This window comes from Oncorhynchus masou, chromosome 1, assembly GCF_036934945.1.
Source record: "Oncorhynchus masou masou isolate Uvic2021 chromosome 1, UVic_Omas_1.1, whole genome shotgun sequence".
NCBI lineage: Eukaryota > Metazoa > Chordata > Actinopteri > Salmoniformes > Salmonidae > Oncorhynchus > Oncorhynchus masou.
Window position 1 is genome coordinate 42,050,561 of NC_088212.1, and position 21,456 is coordinate 42,072,016.

Sequence of the window (21,456 nt, forward strand, 5' to 3'; positions counted from 1 at the left end):
ATAAGTTTTTGACAAAAAATTCATTTTTTCAAAATTTTGCTTTTGGATGTTGACTTGGGGTACATTTCCAATATGAAAAACCAAGGTGGAGCGCACACGCCACCTGTTGGATTTTTAAAGTGTTACAACTGCCATTTTCCATATGGCATTTGCAATACATTTTGCATGAATCAACGCCGAATTGGGTGGTATTGGAAACCGTGTATATGGTTTGTCCTATGCCAATGTTTTCCCATTCATTTTTGTCCATTTCAGGGGAGTAAATTCCCTTACATTCACACAGGACACCGGATAAGACAGGAGAAGTACTCCAGATATAACTAACTGACCCTAGCCCGCCGACACAAAAACTACTGCAACATAAATACTGGAGGCTGGGACAGGAGGGGTCAGGAGACACTGTGGCCCCATCCATTGATACTCTCTGACAGGGCCAAACAGGAAGGATATAACCCCACCCACTTTGCCAAAGCACAGCCCCCACACCACTAGAGGGATATCTTCAACCAACAACTTACCATCCTGAGACAAGGCTGAGTATACCCCACAAAGATCTCCTCCACTGCACAAGCCAGAAGGGGCGCAAAACCAAACAGGAAGATCATGTTAGTGACTCAACCCACTCAAGTTTCCTAGGAGAGGAATGAAGAGCACTAGACAAGCCAGTGACTCAGCCCCCATAATAGGGTCAGAGGCAGAGAATCCCAGTGGAGAGAGGGGAGCCAGCCAGACAGAGAGAGCAAGGGCGGTTTGACGCTCCAGTGCCTTGCCGTTCACCTTCGCACCTCTGGGCCAGACTACACTCAATTGTAGGACCTACTGAAGAGATGAGTCTAAAGTAAAGACTTAAAAGCAGAGTCTGCGTCTCTCACATCGATAGGCAGACCATTCCATAAAATTGGAGCTCTATTGGAGAATGCCCTGCTTCCAGCTGTTTGCTTAGAAATTCTAGGAACAATAAGGAGACCTGCGTCTTGTGACCGTAGCGTACGTGTAGGTGTGTACGGCAGGACCAAATTGGAGAGATAGGAGCAAGCCTATGTATTGCTTTGTAGGTTAGCAGTAAAATCTTGATATCAGCCCTAGCCAACCTCTTAAAGCTAGGGGGCAGAATTTTCACTTTTGAATAAATAGCGTGCCCAATTTCAACTTCCTGCTACTCATGCCAAGAATATAAGATATGCATATTATTCATAGATTTGGATGGAAAACACTGACGTTTCTAAAACTGTTTGAATCATGTCTGTGAGTATAACAGAACTTATGTATCAAGCAGAACCCCCGAGGACTAACTGTTCAGATTTTTTCCCCCCTCTCTGTTCACTATATTGTGTTTGCCATTGGATATTTAATAGGAACCTATTTTCAGTTCCTACCGCTTCCACACGATGTCGCCAGTCTTTGGAATATGGTTGAGGTTATTCCTTTGTGCTATGAAGAAGTAGGCCAACTCGGAACTGGGGACACTTTTTTGAGTTGCGCAATATGTAAAAAGCATTGCTGGTTTCTTGTTGTTCCTGTATTGAATACAGATTGCCGCGTCTACAATTTGATCGATTATTAACGTTTAACAATACCTAACGTTGTATTACAAAAGTAGTTTGAAATATTTTGGCAAAGTTTATAGGCAACTTTTTAAATATTTTGTAGTGACGTTGTGTTTTTGTAAGCTGTTTTTTTCTTCTTCTGAAGCTTGCTTCAGGGCTCTGATATTTTCTGTATACCAGGGAGCTAATTTCTTGTGACAAATTTTCTTCCAATTTTTTGAGGTGCGACTGCATCTAGGATATTACGCTAGGTTACATTTAGATCCTCAGTCAGGTGGTTAACCGATTTTTGTACTCCGACGTAGGTGGAGGGAGTCTGGAAGGGCATCTAGGAATTGTTGGGTTGTCCGAGAATTTATAGCATGGCTTTTGATGATCCTCGGTTTGGGTCTGAGCAGATTATTTGTTGCAAATGCAAACGTAATAAGATGGTGGTTCGATAGTCCAGGATTATGAGAAACAACATTTAGACCCACAATATTTAATCCACGGGACAAAACTAGAACCAGGGTATAACTGTGGCAATGAGTAGGCCCAGAGACATGTTGGACAAAAACCCACGAAAAAGTGATAGGCTGCATAGATTTCATGAATAAAAGCTCAAAAGACGAAAATGTAGTTGTTTTTAGTTGTCAATAAAAATTTGCTGTCGTAAATATTAGAAACGCCTCTGCCTATGTGGGATATGCGGGGGATATGGTCACTAGTATAACCAGGAGAGGCCTCATTTAACAAAGTAAATCCATCAGGCTTGAACCATGTTTCAGTCAGGCCAGTTACATCAACATTATGATCAGTGTTTAGTTCATTGACTATGACTGCCTTGCAAGTGAGGGATCTAACATTCAGTAGCCCTATTTTGAGACAATCTCTCAATAATGACAATAATGGAGGAATTATTTACTCCAGTGAGATTGCTAAGGCGAACACCGCCATGTTTAGTTTTGCCCAACCTTGATCGAGGCACAGACATTATGTCAATGGGGATAGCTGAGCAGACTACACTGACAGTGCTAGTGGCAGACTCCACTAAGCTGGCAGGCTGGCTAACAGCCTGCTGCCTGGCCTGCCTGCTGCTTGACCTGCCCTCTATCTCAATGTGGAGCTAGATGAGTAATGGAACACCCCCCTGAAATGGACAAAAATGAAATGCCATAAGAAATGTCCAAATGCAATATGAAAGATTTAAAAATGCCAAATCAGCATGTTATGTCCATTTGCCATGTACCATCACGAATTTGACATGCTCAAAAATCCTGCAGAAATGCAACATTGACTGGCCTGATGAACACAGGATGGCCTGGCAGTGATAGTTGTTCCTTTCCATCGCTCGTTGTGTTGATTTCATCATGTCCATTTGGTGATGTTTTTTTCACTGTTGAATCATATGCACGTGCATTTGCAATATGTTTCAATGGGCATTTACCGTCACGAATTTGGCATGCTCAAAATTCCTGCAGGAATGCGAAATTGACTGGCCCGATGAACTCGGGATGGCTGGGCAGTGATTCTGGTTCCTCTCCATCGCTCGCTCGTTCGTTTTAACCCTTCAAAACATCACCTATGACACAATTTTAAGGCACTTCCGGTTTACACAGGAAGCTGAAAGTGAACACATATCCTCCTTGGGGTAGGCAATTATAGAATTTTGAGTTTTAAGTCTTTATGTTAAGATCTGATTTATTTACCGAGGGTTTATTGAGTGTGTGTTATTTCAGAAAATCACAGAAAATCACAGAAATCTCGCAGAGCTCCAAAGCACACTTTAAAAAGATTCGTATGAACACGCTGCAACTGGATCTGTAACTGTTTTTTTAAACACCAATTTGACATTGTACGATTTCTCTTAAATGACCATAGAAAAATGGCTGTTTTTTTTATTGACACTGAAGGTTCCTTTACTTTGACGTGAAGCCGAAAAATTATGGCTCTATTTGAATTTTGGACCTTTAATCCCAGAAAAATGGCCATAACTCAAAAACCGTTGTGGCCTAGACGTCATCTTGTTCGGGGCCAACTGCCCATTATGCCAAACCTATGCTCACCAAGTTTCGGCTTCAAAATATTTTCCGTTTAGGAGATAAGGTCACGTCGTGATTCGTGATGTTTTGTACATTTGCAATATGATTACAAACGTTTTCGGACGTCGAGTGAGGGACCGTACATTTGCAATGTGGTCTTTCTCACTAACCATATGGCGAATGTCAAAATGTTCCCTTAGGGTATGTTAGGGCCCTGTCTATGCGATAGATAAGATGAGAGCACCCCTCCAGCTAGGATGGAGTGCATCAATCCTCAGCTGGCCAGGCTTGGTCCTGTTTGTGGGTGAGTCCCAGAAAGAGGGTTTATTATCTACAAAGTATATCTTTTGGGATGGGGTAAAAAGTTTTCTACCAGAAATCTATCTAAGAGATGGTTGCCATTTTACGATCCCCTAAACAAATGTGCTATTGTGTGTGTTTATCCACTTTATTTGTAATTCATCTTATACATAATGTTTCTGCCATCGACTCTTATGACCAGAAAGAGCTTCTAGATATCAGGACAGCGATTACTTACCCCGTACTGGAAGAATATATTTTTTTCTTTAACGAGTCAGATGCAAAGGATTTACTCCAGACACCCGACAAGGCCCTCACCCCAGTCATTCGCAAGAGAAAGAGATGGAGATATCGGGTATGTTGGTCTGCGTGCCTTGTAAAGTGGTTAATGTGGGTAATCTGCCTTTACCATCAGTCCTATTAGCCAAAGTACAATCATTGGATAATAAAATAGACGAGCAACGAGCACATACAGTATATTCTACAAATGGGACATTAAAACGGTAATATCTTATGTTTCACTGAGTCGTGGCTGAACGACGACATGAATAACATACAGCTGGCAGGTTTTATGCTTTTTCGGCAGGATAGAACAGACGCCTCTGGTAAGACAAGGGGTGTCGGTCTATGTTTATTTGTAAACAACAGCTGGTGCACGAAATCTAAGGATGTCTCAAGTTTTCCTCGCCTGAGGTAGAGTATCTCATGATAAGCTGTAGACCACATTATTACCAAGAGAGTTTTTGTCTATATTCTTTGTAGCTGTCTATTTAAAACCACAAACCAATGCTAGCACTAAGACCGCACTCAATGAGCTGTATACGGCCATAAGCAAACAGGAAAACGCTCATCCAGAGGCGGCACTCCTAGTGGCCGGGGACTTTAATGCAAGGAAACCTAAGTCCGTTTTACCTCATTCCCGCAAGCATGTTAAATGTTCAACCAGAGGGGGAAAAAAACTCTATACCACCGTTACTTCACACGCAGAGACGAGTACAAAGCTCTCCCGCGCCCTCCATTTGGCAAATCTGACCATAATTCTATCCTCCTGATTCCTGCTTACAAGTGAAAACGAAAGTAGGAAGCACCAGTGACTCGGTCAATAAAAAAGTGGTCAGATGAAGCAGATGCTAAGCTACAGGACTGTTTTGCTTACACAGACTGGAATATATTCTGGGATTCTTCCCATGGCATTGAGGAGTACACCATATCAGTCACTGACCTCATCAATATGTGTATCAACGACATCGTTCCCACAGTGTCTGTACGTACATACCCCAACCAGAAGCAATGGATTACAGGCAACATCCGCACTGAGCTAAAGGGTAGAGCTGCCACTTTCAAGGAGCGGGACTCTAACCCGGAAGCTTACAAGAAATCACGCTATGCCCTCCGACGAACCATAGAACAGGCAAAAAGTCAATACAGAACTAGGATCGAATCGTACTACACCAGGTCTGAAGCTCGTCAGATGTGGCAGGGCTTGCAAACTATTACATACAACAAAGGGAAGCACAGCCGAGAGCTGACCAGTGACACGAGCCATCCAGACGAGCTAAATTACCTGTGTTTTTGCATGGACATTGATTGGTTGATTACCTTAAGCTACACCAACATAAGTAACATGCATTTTTCTAAAGAAATCCAATCTGTTATTAGTTGGACTTTTTGCATCTGTTACTGAGATGGCTGTTCCAGTTATTATTGAGACTACCTAAATCAAATAGAAGTATTTCCTGGCAGTCATTGTCATTGCAGGTTGGGGGTGATTAACGTTCTCTGTCTGGATTCCAATTTTTCAAGTTGAATTGTATGTTCACTCAACGTCAAATGAAAAGTTGAGTGAACATTAAAATTCAACTTGAGAATGTATGTTGGCTCAGCTATATGCCAAACATTTTTGCAAACTCACAATCCTATTGCAGTCTGCTGCCTTACAATTGTACATTTATTCAACTTTTTATAGTGCAGGGAGACAAAATACACCTCTCAACTCAAAGTGCAATGTCGCCTAGTTTAATTTCAACACAGGTGTATAGCGAGATAAAGTCAAGTTGAATTTGAAATGTGTTGATTGATCCATACACTTGTATTACAATGATGAGACTGCTTATCATTTTTCTAAGGAGTCGAGGAGGCTTTGTTTATCAAATCAGATCAATGATCACTCACACGGCCAATGTAGAAGAAGAGAGGATGAGAAGTGGAGTACAATAAAGTTGACCATTGCAATGTTGATTAGTTGCCCTTGGCTGGGAAGCTGATCCTAGATCTGTGCCTACAGGCAAGTAGCAGGGAAGATATGAGGGGAGGGGTTCTCAATTGTAGACACCTTTAGTTAGTTAATGAGTGCAGGGCTGGATAGATGGGGGTATAAAGACAAGCAGGGAGCTGTGGCTGACTCAACTGTCACTGTCTTATAGTCACCATGTCTTTCTCAGGGAAATACCAGATGGAGTCACATGACAACTTTGAGTCTTTCATGAAGGCTGTTGGTAAGTCTTGCAGCTGGGTTTGTACATTTGATTAGACTTGGGGTGTACATTTCAGAAGTCGTAGTCCTTTCAGTAATGAAGATCAATGGTGACTGCGAATGCAATGGGTACTTGAAATGGTGTTAGATTTAACAACAAATTTATATATATTTTCTGAATAACTTTCACTGAATGTTTAATTTAAGACTTAGCCCAAACCAAACTAGCGGTGTTAACTATTTTGAACTTCCAGCACCAATGGGATTGTTAAATGATTTGCCTAGGCATTAATAATTGATTGTGTCATTGAGATTCAAACCCATGCTCTTCTGTCCTCTATCCGTGGAATTAATCCACTGTGCCACCAGGATGGAGTTGTCATGCATTAGTTTTGTAACTCATTGAAAGTGGATAAATTTAATCTATTCAGACCATTTCAACAGGAACAAGCACTCATTAAGATCAGGTGTGGCCAACTCACTTAAGAGAAGATGGCGTTTGTTGAAGCTGAGAACGGAATGTGTTTTGATTAATGTTGTTTTTGTATGGCAAGTACTTAGTGTTCTGAGAACATGACTGTAACTGTAACTATGAGAACCTACAGAACATTATGCTGAAGTACTGACATTCCCACAGGAGACTATTTAAAGTCAGCTGAACAACTTGAGAACATTCCCAATGTAAAATAACTAATGTTCCTCGAACTTTACCTTAAATTAAATGTTTGAACTTTCAGGAAATATTCTGATCAAATAATGAAATGCCAAGAAAATAACATTTTGTCAATTTCCTTAATGAGAATGTTCCAAAGCCAAGCACCTGTCCTGCTCCATTGCCAGAATGTGGTCTGCAAAATAACCAAGCCCTAAAACGTATGGTCCTCAGAATGTTATGTGCAAGCTGGGAATGCATTCAGATCATTGTTGCCATATTATAGTGCATCAGCGCTTTACTTCAGTAGTAATAATTCATTTACTTTTTGTAGTACTACAAAGCACCGTATATGACTCTCTCGCTGCCGCAAACATGTAGGTCTCCCTGATGAGCTTATCCAGGAGGGCAAAGACATCAAGAGCATCTCTGAGATTGAGGAGACTGGAGACCACTTCAAGGTGACTGTCACCACGGGGACAAAGATCCTCACCAACTCCTTCACCATTGGCCAGGAGACGGAGCTCGAGTCGCCGACCGGGGAGAGGGTCAATGTGGGTGGCGCATGTCACAACCCAACCATGAGTTTCATACATGTAGCCTGGGTTTATCCATCTCCCTACATATACAGCCAGTATCTAACTAAACTAAAAGTTCAGCTGATGTGGGGTCACTATGGTTAGTTCAGGTCCCAGTGATGTTGTGGGAGGACTGACTTTCGTTGGCAGAATCTCCTCTGCTCTCCAGGGAATGGGTGCACAGTTATGTCTCAAAACCAACTCACACACCTGATGCGCACTAACTTTTTTTCCTTCTCCATATATGGCCTGTTAAATTGGTCCAAGTTGACTGTATTTGGTGACCATTGCTTTCAGATCTAACCGTTGACCTCTCCTGTTTCAGTCTGTGGTGATGAGGGAAGGTAACAAGCTGACGGCCATCCTGAATGGGATCGAATATGTCACAGAACTTACAGACGCAAACACCCTCGTCAACGTGAGTCTGGGGCATATGGCTGGGGGTTTCACGAAGCGACACAATTTCAGGGTTAATTTATACCATTAACAAAATGGTTAGTCTATGACAGTGCCGTGAACGCAATTCAACAGTTTGCTGCCGCCAATGTTCTAATTACATGCTGACCCCACCGCTCGCGTCGCAAAATAAATGTACGTGTTATTCAATCATTGCACCCACACTGCTCACGCGCCTCAGCAAGCATCTGCGTGGCCAGGTGCTAAAATAGAAATTGGTTCTATTTGATGTGCTGCAAGTCTGGCCTCTCCAATCGTTGGTTCTTAGGAGCATATACCCATGTGGGTGATTGAAAGATTAAGGTCCACACTCTGGTGAGTTGTAACGTTGGTTGTCAACCGCCATATAAAGGAGGCGAGATGATGAGAAACATTCGGTTTTCTGTGGCTTAATTGTCAGAGTAGAGGACCTTGTGCATTTCAGGTAAAATAACAACCCAATGTTTATATACTAGGACAAATTAGCTAGCTAACTAAATTGCCATAAATATGAAATGCTTTTTGCCCCAAATATAACTGTTTCGGAGTTTGATATTTCAACCTGCATGTCCTGATCGCTTCTAGTGTGGGTGAACAAAATCAATGTGAGAACGAACGCGTCCGGTTTGGTAAGCATAGTGTACTGGCATGGATTTATTGAGTGTAATGATTACAGATGCTTTCTCTTTTCAGACCATGACTCTGTCTGGCATGTCATACAAGAGGACCAGCAAACGAATGTGAAGATCTACTGCACTCTTTGGATTAATAAAATGTGAAAGGCATTGAATGGTCTGGTCTCAGCATTTCATATCAATGGGTAGAACTTCAGGGGAAAATTGAAGTTTGTAATAATGAGGCAAGGTTTGAGTTGGCTGAATGTGGGATTCAATAGAATAGCATAGTTCCGTGAACATTACTCGGGCCAAAATGGATTTTCTACATTTTAATATGACTGCTTTATAGCAAATGTCAACCCAGCAGTGTAGAAATGAAGGCTTTGGTAGTTCCATCTAGTCTGTTGCAATATGGGTCAGAATCCTACCACATTGGGTGCATCAGTTTAAAAGCAGATTCCTCAATTTCCAGTTACTTTTGAAAATCAACTTTAAGGCAATGTTTTTGGACATTGCTTTCACTAGTTCCACCCCAGTGTAGCTGACAAGGGGCTAAAGGTGCACCATTTGAGGGTGACTGGTTTCCCAGCTACAGTGTGGTTGGAAAAGCTAAGGACCCTGGGACTAAACACCTCCCTCTGCAACTGGATCCTGCACTTCCTGACGGGCCGCCCCCAGGTGCTAAGGGTAGGCAACACGTCTGCCACACTGATCCTCAACACTTGGGCCCCTCCTGTACTCCCTGTTCACCCACGACTGCGTGGTTAAACATGACTCCAACACCAAGTTTGAGGTGCACCACAACACCAGTGGTAGGCCTGGTCACTGACAATGAGACCTGGCAGTGTGGTGCCAGGACAACCTCTCCCTCAATGTGAGCACAACAAAGGAGCTGATCGTTGACTACAGGAAAAGGCGTGCTAAACAAGCCCCCATTAACATCAACAGAGCGAGTTTCAAGTTCCTTGGTGTCACATTACCAACGAACTCTCATGGTCCCAACACACCAAGACAGTTGCTAAGCGGGCACAACACCTTTTCCCCCACCCCCTCTGTGTTGTATACTGCTACTCGCTGTTTATCGATGCATAGTCCCTTCACATGTACAAATTACCTCCACTAACCTCTACCCCCCGCATATTGACTCGGTACCGATAGCCTCGTTATTGCTACCTGTGTTTTTACTTGATTTGGTAAATATTTTATCTTAACTGCTTTGTTAAGGGCTTGTAAGGTGTACACTTGTATTTGGCGCATGTGACAAAATTTGATTTGACGTGTCATGGACGTAGGAATTGAAGGGTAGATTTGTCTGACATATTTGTATAATGTGAGGTCACTACTGCCGGCTGTTAGTTTCTTGACACCTGCCGCCATAGGTTTGTTCATGCTTATTGGCTAGTTCTTCAGGGCCTCCTCCTGTGTGTGTGTGTGTAGAAAATGATACTCATTCTACTTAAATATCCGTTACTCAAACTGTCTTCATAAGCTAGGCAGGATCATGTCATAAAGATGCATTTTAATCTTGCAGCTCATCCTGTGAGTTTCATGTCTTATCTCAAGGTCTTGGTGTGGGTTCACTGCAGGATGGCATAGGCCTTACACATGCAGTGTCCCACCTATTTTCCCTGCCTTCATTGTTACCATCCCCAGAGCGGTTTTAGGATGGTATAGTTTACTGTCAAAGTAATATTGATCCATTTATACTGCACAAATATAAACACAACGTCAAGTCTTTTCATGTGCTGAAATAAAAGGTCCCAGAAATGTTCTCAAAGTGCACAAATTTGTATACATCCTTGTTAGTGAGCATTTCTCATTGTAATAAGATAATCCTTCCACCTGACAGGTGTGGCATATCAGGACAATAAAAGGCCACTAAAATGTACAGTTTTGTCAATGCCGCAGATGTCTCAAGTTGAGAGTGTGCAATTGGCATGCTGACTGCAGGACTGTCCACCAGCGCTGTTGCCAGATAATGAAATGCTAATTTCTCTACCATAAGCCACCTCCAACGTTATTTTAGAGAATTTGGCAGTACGTCCAAGCGGCCTCACAATCTCAGACCATGTGTTACCACACCAGCCTAGGACCTTGACAGCTTATTAAACAGGAGTATTTATGTCTGTAATAAAATCGTCTGTCTAGTCTATAATGACTAAAAAGTAGACTCACTCCCCACATCAGGGCTTTTTAGGTTTTATGCTGGGGGGCTCCGGGAATGCAAACGTGGTATGTAAGGGACATGTGGTTAGAAAAGTGAAGGTGCAATTCAGGGAGGGAGTTGACTTGTGTGTCCTGCTCCATCCTTAATTTTATATCTCAGAGGGCTGCAGTGTGGACCAATCTTGGAAGGCCGAGGTGGGAGGTGACAATCAAATCAGCCAATCAGAGGGAAGCAACTCTGGTGACATTTTCCTAAGGCTCCTGGACATAGCTGACCACAGCCTTCCTATCGAGTCCACCAATGAGCTGCAAGTGATGCTAGGGTTCCATGGGGTCACTTGAGAGATTGGATGATAGGATTTGTATTTCAAAGTTACCCACCCATTTACTGACCTCCTTCTTCAGTATATAGGCAACATCACTGGAAGGGAACTGGAAGGAAGGGAACTCATGCAACTCATGTATGGCAAATATTGGAGTTAAATTCTTAGCTCAATTGGACCCTGAGCACCCAAATAAAATCAATTCAGAGAATCGAAAACAGCAGGTCTGGGACAAGGTGGCATGTCCAGTGAACAAGTCAGGGTTCCATAACCAAAGGCAGAACAGTTGAATCTGGAGCAGCAGTACGACCAGGTGGACTGGGGACAGTCAGGAGTCATCTGGCCAGGTCGTCCTGAGACATGGTCCTAGGGCTCAGGTCCTCCGGGAGGGGAGGGAGAGAGTATTAGAGGGAGCATACTTAAATCCACACAGGACACCAGATAAGACAGGAGAATTACACCAGATATAACAAACTGACCCTAGTGGTGTAGGGGGCTGGGGCAAGGCTGAGTATAGCCCACAAAGATCTCCTCCACTGCACGAGGCAGAAGGGACGCAAAACCAAACAGGAAGATCATGTTTGTGACTCAACCTACTCAAATGACGCACCCCTCCTAGGGACGGCATGAAAGAGCACCAGTAAGCCAGTCACTCAGCCCTTGTAATAGGGTTGGAGGCAGAGAATCCCAGTGGAAAGAGGGGAACAGGCCAGGCAGAGACAGCAAGGGTGGTTCGTTGCTCCAGAGCCTTACCGTTCACCTTCACACTCCTGGGCCAGACTAGACTTAGACTTAATCATATGACCCACTGAAGAGATGAGTCTTCAGTGAAGACTGAAAGGTTGAGACCTAGTTTGCGTCTCTCACATGGGTAGGCAGACCATTCCATAAAAATGGAGCTCTATCGGAGAAAGCTCTGCCTCCAGCTGTTTGCTTAGAAATTCTAGGGACAATTAGGAGGCCTGCGTCTTGTGACCGTAGCGTACGTGTAGGTATGTACGGCAGGACCAAATCGGAGATATAGGTTGGAGCAAGCCTATGTATTGCTTTGTAGGTTAGCAGTCAAATCTTGATATCAGCCCTAGCCTTATCATGATGCCAGTATAGAGATGCTAGCACTGGAGTAATTTGATACAATGTTGGTGTTCTAGACAAGATTCCAGAAGCCGTGTTTAGCACTAACTGAAGTTTATTTAGTGCTTTATCCGGATAGCTGGAGAGTAGAGCATTTCAGTAGTCTAATCTAGAAGTAACAAAAACACAGATTATAGTTTTTCTACATAATTTTTGGACAAAAGATTACTGATTTTTTGCAATGTTACAAAGATGGAAAAAAGTTGTCCTTGAAATATTCTTGATGTGTTTGTCAAGAGAGATGAGGGTCCAGAGTAATTTCGAGGTCAAAATCAAATCAAATGTATTTATATAGCCCTTTGTGCATCAGCTGATATTTTTTTAAACCTTTATTTTACTAGGCAAGTCAGTTAAGAACAAATTCTTATTTTCAATGATGGCCTAGGAACAGTGGGTTAACTGCCTGTTCAGGGGCAGAACAACAGATTTGTACCTTGTCAGCTCGGGGATTCAAACTTGCAACCTTTTGGTTACTAATCCAACGCTCTAACCACTAGGCTACCCTGCCGCCCCGTTATCTTAAAGTGCTGTACAGAAACCCAGCCTAAAACCCCAAACAGCAAGCAATGCAGGTGTAGAAGCATGGTGGCTAGGAAAAACTCCCTAGAAAGGCCAAAACCTAGGAAGAAACCTAGACAGGAACCAGGCTAGTGGGGTGGAGATTACAACAGAACATGGCCAAGATGTTCAAACGTTCATAAATGACCAGCATGGTCAAATAATAATAATCACAGGCAGAACAGTTGAAACTGGATCAGCAGCACGGCCAGGTGGACTGAGGTCAGCAAGGAGTCATCATGCCAGGTAGTCCTGAAGCAAGGTCCAAGGGCTCAGGTCATCCGAGAGAGAGAAAGAGATAATTAGAGAGAGCATACTTAAATTCACACAGGACACTGGATAAGACAGGAGAAGTACTCCAGACACAACAAACTGACCCTAGCCCCCTGACACACAAACTACTGCAGCATAAATACTGGAGGCTGAGACAGGAGGGGTCAGAAGACACTGTGGCCCCATCTGTCAAAGGGGGGGGGGGCAACCCAGACAGGAAGATCAAATCAGTGACTCAACTCACTCCAGTGACGCACCCTTCCTAGGGACGGCATGAAAGAGCGCTAGTAAGCCAGTGACTCAGCCCCTGTAATAGGGTTAGAGGCAGAGAATCCCAGTGGAAAGAGGGGAACCGGCCAGGCAGAGACAGCAAGGGCGGTTCGTTGCTCCAGAGCCTTTCCGTTCACCTTCACACTCCTGGGCCAGACTAGACTCAATCTTATGATCCACTGAAGAGATGAGTCTTCAGTGAAGACTTAAAGGTTGAGACCTAGTTTGCGTCTCTCACATGGGTAGGCAGACCATTCCATAAAAATATAGGAGAAAGCCCCGCCTCCAGCTGTTTGCTTAAAATTCTAGGGACAATTAGGAGGCCTGCGTCTTGTGACCGTAGCGTACATGTAGGTACAATAGCGGTCCTAAAACGGAACCTTGAGGCACACCAAAACATACAGTTGATTTGTCAGAGGACAAACCTTCCACAGAGATGAACTGATATCTTTCCGACAGATAAGATCGAAACCAGGCAAGAACTTGTCCGTGTCGACCATTTAGGGTTTCCTATCACTCTAACAAATGGTGGTGATCGGTGGTGTCAAAATCAGCACTAAGGTCTGGGAGCACGAGGACAGATGCAGAGCCTTGGGCTGACACCATTAAAAAGGTAATTTACCACCTTCATGAGTGCAGTCTCAGTGCTATGATGGGGTCTTAAACCAGACTGAAGCGTTTCATATACGTTATTTGTCTTCAGGAAGGCAGAGAGATGCTGGGCATTATTATTATTATTATTATTATTATTGTAAAGGTTCAATCGGGGCGACAATGATTGGTTAGTGAATATTCTGGCACATGGGTTCCTATATAAAAGCTGGATCCAATTTATGAACCCATCTCCAATATTACATTTATGTAGGACCTTGAATAGATAGGGCCACTCAACTTGGTCAAAGGCCTTTTCGGCGTCAAGAGATATGACGGCAAGGTCCACGTTGGGTAACCTCTGAGAATACATAATGTTGAAGAGGCGCCTGAGATTGAAGAATGAGTTTCTGTTAGGGATAAAGCCGGTCTGGTCCGAATGGACCAATTTGCCAATTAAAGTGCTAAGCCTGTTAGCCAGAGTTTTTGCTAAAATCTTTTGGTCTGTTTTAAGGAGAGATATTGGCCTGTATGACCCTACCTCTTCCGGATCTTTACCCTTCTTATGTATAACTGTAATGAACGCTTCATCCAAAGTAGAAGGGAGAGCTCCATCCTCACTGGCCTGAACCAACATTTTGTGCAGGTAGGGAGAGAGCATGTTTCTGAATGTTTTATAGAATTCACCAGGGTATCCATCTGGGCCCGAGGTCTTGCCACTCTTTAGAGATTTCATTGTTTCTCGAATTTCATCAAGAGATATTTCCTTATTCAGGACGTTAAAATCTTCCTGGTTCAGGGCAGGAAGATTACAGTCCTCCAAAAATGTTTGCATAATTAAGGGGTTAGGATCCGCTTTAGATGTATATAGAGTCTCATAAAATTGACGGAATCTGTCATTGATGTCTTTGGGGGAAGAGAGTAATTCCCCAGATGCAGATTTAACTTTGTGAATCATTCGGTCACTCACTTTTTTTTCAAAGTTGTCTGGCGAGTAATTTGTGTGGTTTGTCACCTAACTCAAAATATTTTTGCTTGAGAAAACATTTAGCAATTTTCGCTGAGATAATCTGATTATATTTAAATGTTAAAGAGGTAATTTTTTATGTTTCTCCATAGATGGATGCTGCTCCAGTTTCAACTGTTCTAGGTTTTGGCCTTTGTAGGGACTTTTTCCTCGCCACCATGCTTCTACACCTGCATTGCTTGCTGTTTGGGATTTTAGGCTGGGTTTCTGTACAGCACTTTGAGATATCAGCTATGCACAAAGGGCTATATTAATACATTTGATTTGATTTGCTTTTGACCTCGGCATTACTCTGGACCCTCATCTCTTTTTGACAAACACATCAAGAATATTTCAAGGACAACTTTTTCCATCTTTGTAACATTGCAAAAATCAGTAATCTTTTTTCAAAAAATTATGCAGAAAAACTAATACGAGCTTTTGTTACTTCTAGATTAGACTACTGAAATGCTCTACTCTCCAGCTATCCGGATAAAGCACTAAATAAAATTCCGTTAGTGCTAAACATGGCTTCTGAAATCTTGACTACCAGAATTGTATCAAATTACCCCAGTGCTAGCCTCTCTATACTGGCATCATGTTAAGGCTAGGGCTGATATCAAGATTTTACTGCTGACTTACAAAGCAATACATAGGCTTGATCCTACCTATCCCTCCGATTTGGTCCTGCCGTACACACCTGCAGGTACGCTACGGTCACAAGACGCAGGTCTCCTTATTGTCCCTAGAATTTCTAAGCAAACAGCTGGAGGCAGGGCATTCTCCAATAGAGCTCCATTTTTATGGAATGGTCTGCCTATCGATGTGGTCCACTGTCTTATCTGTCTTATCTGGTGTCTTGTGTGGATTTAAGTGTGCTCCCTCTAATACTCTCTCCCTCCCCTCCCGGAGGACCTGAGCCCTAGGACCATGTCTCAGGACTACCTGGGTCCCATCTAGCTAAGAATTTAACTCCAATATTTGCCATACATGAGTTGCATGAGTTCCCTTCCTTCCAGTTCCCTTCCAGTGATGTTGCCTATATACTGAAGAAGGAGGTCAGTAAATGGGTGGGTAACTTTGAAATACAAATCCTATCATCCAATCTCTCAAGTGACCCCATGGAACCCTAGCATCACTTGCAGCTCATTGGTGGACTCGATAGGAAGGCTGTGGTCAGCTATGTCCAGGAGCCTTAGGAAAATGTCACCAGAGTTGCTTCCCTCTGATTGGCTGATTTGATTGTCACCTCCCACCTCGGCCTTCCAAGATTGGTCCACACTGCAGCCCTCTGAGATATAAAATTAAGGATGGAGCAGGACACACAAGTCAACTCCCTCCCTGAATTGCACCTTCACTTTTCTAACCACATGTCCCTTACATACCACGTTTGCATTCCCGGAGCCCCCCAGCATAAAACCTAAAAAGCCCTGATGTGGGGAGTGAGTCTACTTTTTAGTCATTATAGACTAGACAGACGATTTTATTACAGACATAAATACTCCTGTTTAATAAGCTGTCAAGGTCCTAGGCTGGTGTGGTAACACATGGTCTGAGATTGTGAGGCCGCTTGGACGTACTGCCAAATTCTCTAAAATAACGTTGGAGGTGGCTTATGGTAGAGAAATTAGCATTTCATTATCTGGCAACAGCGCTGGTGGACAGTCCTGCAGTCAGCATGCCAATTGCACACTCTCAACTTGAGACATCTGCGGCATTGACAAAACTGTACATTTTAGTGGCCTTTTATTGTCCTGATATGCCACACCTGTCAGGTGGAAGGATTATCTTATTACAATGAGAAATGCTCACTAACAAGGATGTATACAAATTTGTGCACTTTGAGAACATTTCTGGGACCTTTTATTTCAGCACATGAAAAGACTTGACGTTGTGTTTATATTTGTGCAGTATAAATGGCTCAATATTACTTTGACAGTAAACTATACCATCCTAAAACCGCTCTGGGGATGGTAACAATGAAGGCAGGGAAAATAGGTGGGACACTGCATGTGTAAGGCCTATGCCATCCTGCAGTGAACCCACACCAAGACCTTGAGATAAGACATGAAACTCACAGGATGAGCTGCAAGATTAAAATGCATCTTTATGACATGATCCTGCCTAGCTTATGAAGACAGTTTGAGTAACGGATATTTAAGTAGAATGAGTATCATTTTCTACACACACACACACACACACAGGAGGAGGCCCTGAAGAACTAGCCAATAAGCATGAACAAACCTATGGCGGCAGGTGTCAAGAAACTAACAGCCGGCAGTAGTGACCTCACATTATACAAATATGTCAGACAAATCTACCCTTCAATTCCTACGTCCATGACACGTCAAATCAAATTTTGTCACATGCGCCAAATACAAGTGTACACCTTACAAGCCCTTAACAAAGCAGTTAAGATAAAATATTTACCAAATCAAGTAAAAACACAGGTAGCAATAACGAGGCTATCGGTACCGAGTCAATATGCGGGGGTAGAGGTTAGTGGAGGTAATTTGTACATGTGAAGGGACTATGCATCGATAAACAGCGAGTAGCAGTATACAACACAGAGGGGGTGGGGGAAAAGGTGTTGTGCCCGCTTAGCAACTGTCTTGGTGTGTTGGGACCATGAGAGTTCGTTGGTAATGTGACACCAAGGAACTTGAAACTCGCTCTGTTGATGTTAATGGGGGCTTGTTTAGCACGCCTTTTCCTGTAGTCAACGATCAGCTCCTTTGTTGTGCTCACATTGAGGGAGAGGTTGTCCTGGCACCACACTGCCAGGTCTCATTGTCAGTGACCAGGCCTACCACTGGTGTTGTGGTGCACCTCAAACTTGGTGTTGGAGTCATGTTTAACCACGCAGTCGTGGGTGAACAGGGAGTACAGGAGGGGCCCAAGTGTTGAGGATCAGTGTGGCAGACGTGTTGCCTACCCTTAGCACCTGGGGCGGCCCGTCAGGAAGTGCAGGATCCAGTTGCAGAGGGAGGTGTTTAGTCCCAGGGTCCTTAGCTTTTCCAACCACACTGTAGCTGGGAAACCAGTCACCCTCAAATGGTGCACCTTTAGCCCCTTGTCAGCTACACTGGGGTGGAACTAGTGAAAGCAATGTCCAAAAACATTGCCTTAAAGTTGATTTTCAAAAGTAACTGGAAATTGAGGAATCTGCTTTTAAACTGATGCACCCAATGTGGTAGGATTCTGACCCATATTGCAACAGACTAGATGGAACTACCAAAGCCTTCATTTCTACACTGCTGGGTTGACATTTGCTATAAAGCAGTCATATTAAAATGTAGAAAATCCATTTTGGCCCGAGTAATGTTCACGGAACTATGCTATTCTATTGAATCCCACATTCAGCCAACTCAAACCTTGCCTCATTATTACAAACTTCAATTTTCCCCTGAAGTTCTACCCATTGATATGAAATGCTGAGACCAGACCATTCAATGCCTTTCACATTTTATTAATCCAAAGAGTGCAGTAGATCTTCACATTCGTTTGCTGGTCCTCTTGTATGACATGCCAGACAGAGTCATGGTCTGAAAAGAGAAAGCATCTGTAATCATTACACTCAATAAATCCATGCCAGTACACTATGCTTACCAAACCGGACGCGTTCGTTCTCACATTGATTTTGTTCACCCACACTAGAAGCGATCAGGACATGCAGGTTGAAATATCAAACTCCGAAACAGTTATATTTGGGGCAAAAAGCATTTCATATTTATGGCAATTTAGTTAGCTAGCTAATTTGTCCTAGTATATAAACATTGGGTTGTTATTTTACCTGAAATGCACAAGGTCCTCTACTCTGACAATTAAGCCACAGAAAACCGAATGTTTCTCATCATCTCGCCTCCTTTATATGGCGGTTGACAACCAACGTTACAACTCACCAGAGTGTGGACCTTAATCTTTCAATCACCCACATGGGTATATGCTCCTAAGAACCAACGAGGAGAGGCCAGACTTGCAGCACATCAAATAGAACCAATTTCTATTTTAGCACCTGGCCACGCAGATGCTTGCTGAGGCGCGTGAGCAGTGTGGGTGCAATGATTGAATAACACGTACATTTATTTTGCGACGCGAGCGGTGGGGTCAGCATGTAATTAGAACATTGGCGGCAGCAAACTGTTGAATTGCGTTCACGGCACTGTCATAGACTAACCATTTTGTTAATGGTATAAATTAACCCTGAAATTGTGTCGCTTCGTGAAACCCCCAGCCATATGCCCCAGACTCACGTTGACGAGGGTGTTTGCGTCTGTAAGTTCTGTGACATATTCGATCCCATTCAGGATGGCCGTCAGCTTGTTACCTTCCCTCATCACCACAGACTGAAACAGGAGAGGTCAACGGTTAGATCTGAAAGCAGTGGTCACCAACTACAGTCAACTTGGACCAATTTAACAGGGCATATATGGAGAAGGAAAAAAAGTTAGTGCGCATCAGGTGTGTGAGTTGGTTTTGAGACATAACTGTGCACCCATTCCCTGGAGAGCAGAGGAGATTCTGCCAACGAAAGTCAGTCCTCCCACAACATCACTGGGACCTGAACTAACCATAGTGACCCCACATCAGCTGAACTTTTAGTTTAGTTAGATACTGGCTGTATATGTAGGGAGATGGATAAACCCAGGCTACATGTATGAAACTCATGGTTGGGTTGTGACATGCGCCACCCACATTGACCCTCTCCCCGGTCGGCGACTCGAGCTCCGTCTCCTGGCCAATGGTGAAGGAGTTGGTGAGGATCTTTGTCCCCGTGGTGACAGTCACCTTGAAGTGGTCTCCAGTCTCCTCAATCTCAGAGATGCTCTTGATGTCTTTGCCCTCCTGGATAAGCTCATCAGGGAGACCTACATGTTTGCGGCAGCGAGAGAGTCATATACGGTGCTTTGTAGTACTACAAAAAGTAAATGAATTATTACTACTGAAGTAAAGCGCTGATGCACTATAATATGGCAACAATGATCTGAATGCATTCCCAGCTTGCACATAACATTCTGAGGACCATACGTTTTAGGGCTTGGTTATTTTGCAGACCACATTCTGGCAATGGAGCAGGACAGGTGCTTGGCTTTGGAACATTCTCATTAAGGAAATTGACAAAATGTTATTTTCTTGGCATTTCATTATTTGATCAGAATATTTCCTGAAAGTTCAAACATTTAATTTAAGGTAAAGTTCGAGGAACATTAGTTATTTTACATTGGGAATGTTCTCAAGTTGTTCAGCTGACTTTAAATAGTCTCCTGTGGGAATGTCAGTACTTCAGCATAATGTTCTGTAGGTTCTCATAGTTACAGTTACAGTCATGTTCTCAGAACACTAAGTACTTGCCATACAAAAACAACATTAATCAAAACACATTCCGTTCTCAGCTTCAACAAACGCCATCTTCTCTTAAGTGAGTTGGCCACACCTGATCTTAATGAGTGCTTGTTCCTGTTGAAATGGTCTGAATAGATTAAATTTATCCACTTTCAATGAGTTACAAAACTAATGCATGACAACTCCATCCTGGTGGCACAGTGGATTAATTCCACGGATAGAGGACAGAAGAGCATGGGTTTGAATCTCAATGACACAATCAATTATTAATGCCTAGGCAAATCATTTAACAATCCCATTGGTGCTGGAAGTTCAAAATAGTTAACACCGCTAGTTTGGTTTGGGCTAAGTCTTAAATTAAACATTCAGTGAAAGTTATTCAGAAAATATATATAAATTTGTTGTTAAATCTAACACCATTTCAAGTACCCATTGCATTCGCAGTCACCATTGATCTTCATTACTGAAAGGACTACGACTTCTGAAATGTACACCCCAAGTCTAATCAAATGTACAAACCCAGCTGCAAGACTTACCAACAGCCTTCATGAAAGACTCAAAGTTGTCATGTGACTCCATCTGGTATTTCCCTGAGAAAGACATGGTGACTATAAGACAGTGACAGTTGAGTCAGCCACAGCTCCCTGCTTGTCTTTATACCCCCATCTATCCAGCCCTGCACTCATTAACTAACTAAAGGTGTCTACAATTGAGAACCCCTCCCCTCATATCTTCCCTGCTACTTGCCTGTAGGCACAGATCTAGGATCAGCTTCCCAGCCAAGGGCAACTAATCAACATTGCAATGGTCAACTTTATTGTACTCCACTTCTCATCCTCTCTTCTTCTACATTGGCCGTGTGAGTGATCATTGATCTGATTTGATAAACAAAGCCTCCTCGACTCCTTAGAAAAATGATAAGCAGTCTCATCATTGTAATACAAGTGTATGGATCAATCAACACATTTCAAATTCAACTTGACTTTATCTCGCTATACACCTGTGTTGAAATTAAACTAGGCGACATTGCACTTTGAGTTGAGAGGTGTATTTTGTCTCCCTGCACTATAAAAAAGTTGAATAAATGTACAATTGTAAGGCAGCAGACTGCAATAGGATTGTGAGTTTGCAAAAATGTTTGGCATATAGCTGAGCCAACATACATTCTC

At 43.0% G+C, this 21,456-nt stretch overlaps 2 protein-coding genes across 2 annotated transcripts; one reads left to right on the forward strand and one right to left on the reverse strand.

Moving 5' to 3' along the window:
* Positions 1-6,296: 6,296 nt before the first annotated feature.
* LOC135553164 (fatty acid binding protein 1-B.1-like) lies at positions 6,297-8,750 on the forward strand. The gene is made up of 4 exons (XM_064985362.1): positions 6,297-6,363; positions 7,375-7,547; positions 7,897-7,989; positions 8,700-8,750. The coding sequence occupies exons 1-4, from the start codon at positions 6,297-6,299 to the stop codon at positions 8,748-8,750; spliced, it is 384 nt and encodes a 127-aa protein (XP_064841434.1).
* Positions 8,751-18,438: 9,688 nt separating this feature from the next.
* On the reverse strand, positions 18,439-20,890 carry LOC135553256 (fatty acid binding protein 1-B.1-like). Its single transcript, XM_064985457.1, has 4 exons — positions 20,824-20,890; positions 19,640-19,812; positions 19,198-19,290; positions 18,439-18,489 (listed from the first exon to the last, which is right to left on the reverse strand). The coding sequence occupies exons 1-4, from the start codon at positions 20,888-20,890 to the stop codon at positions 18,439-18,441; spliced, it is 384 nt and encodes a 127-aa protein (XP_064841529.1).
* Positions 20,891-21,456: the final 566 nt, after the last annotated feature.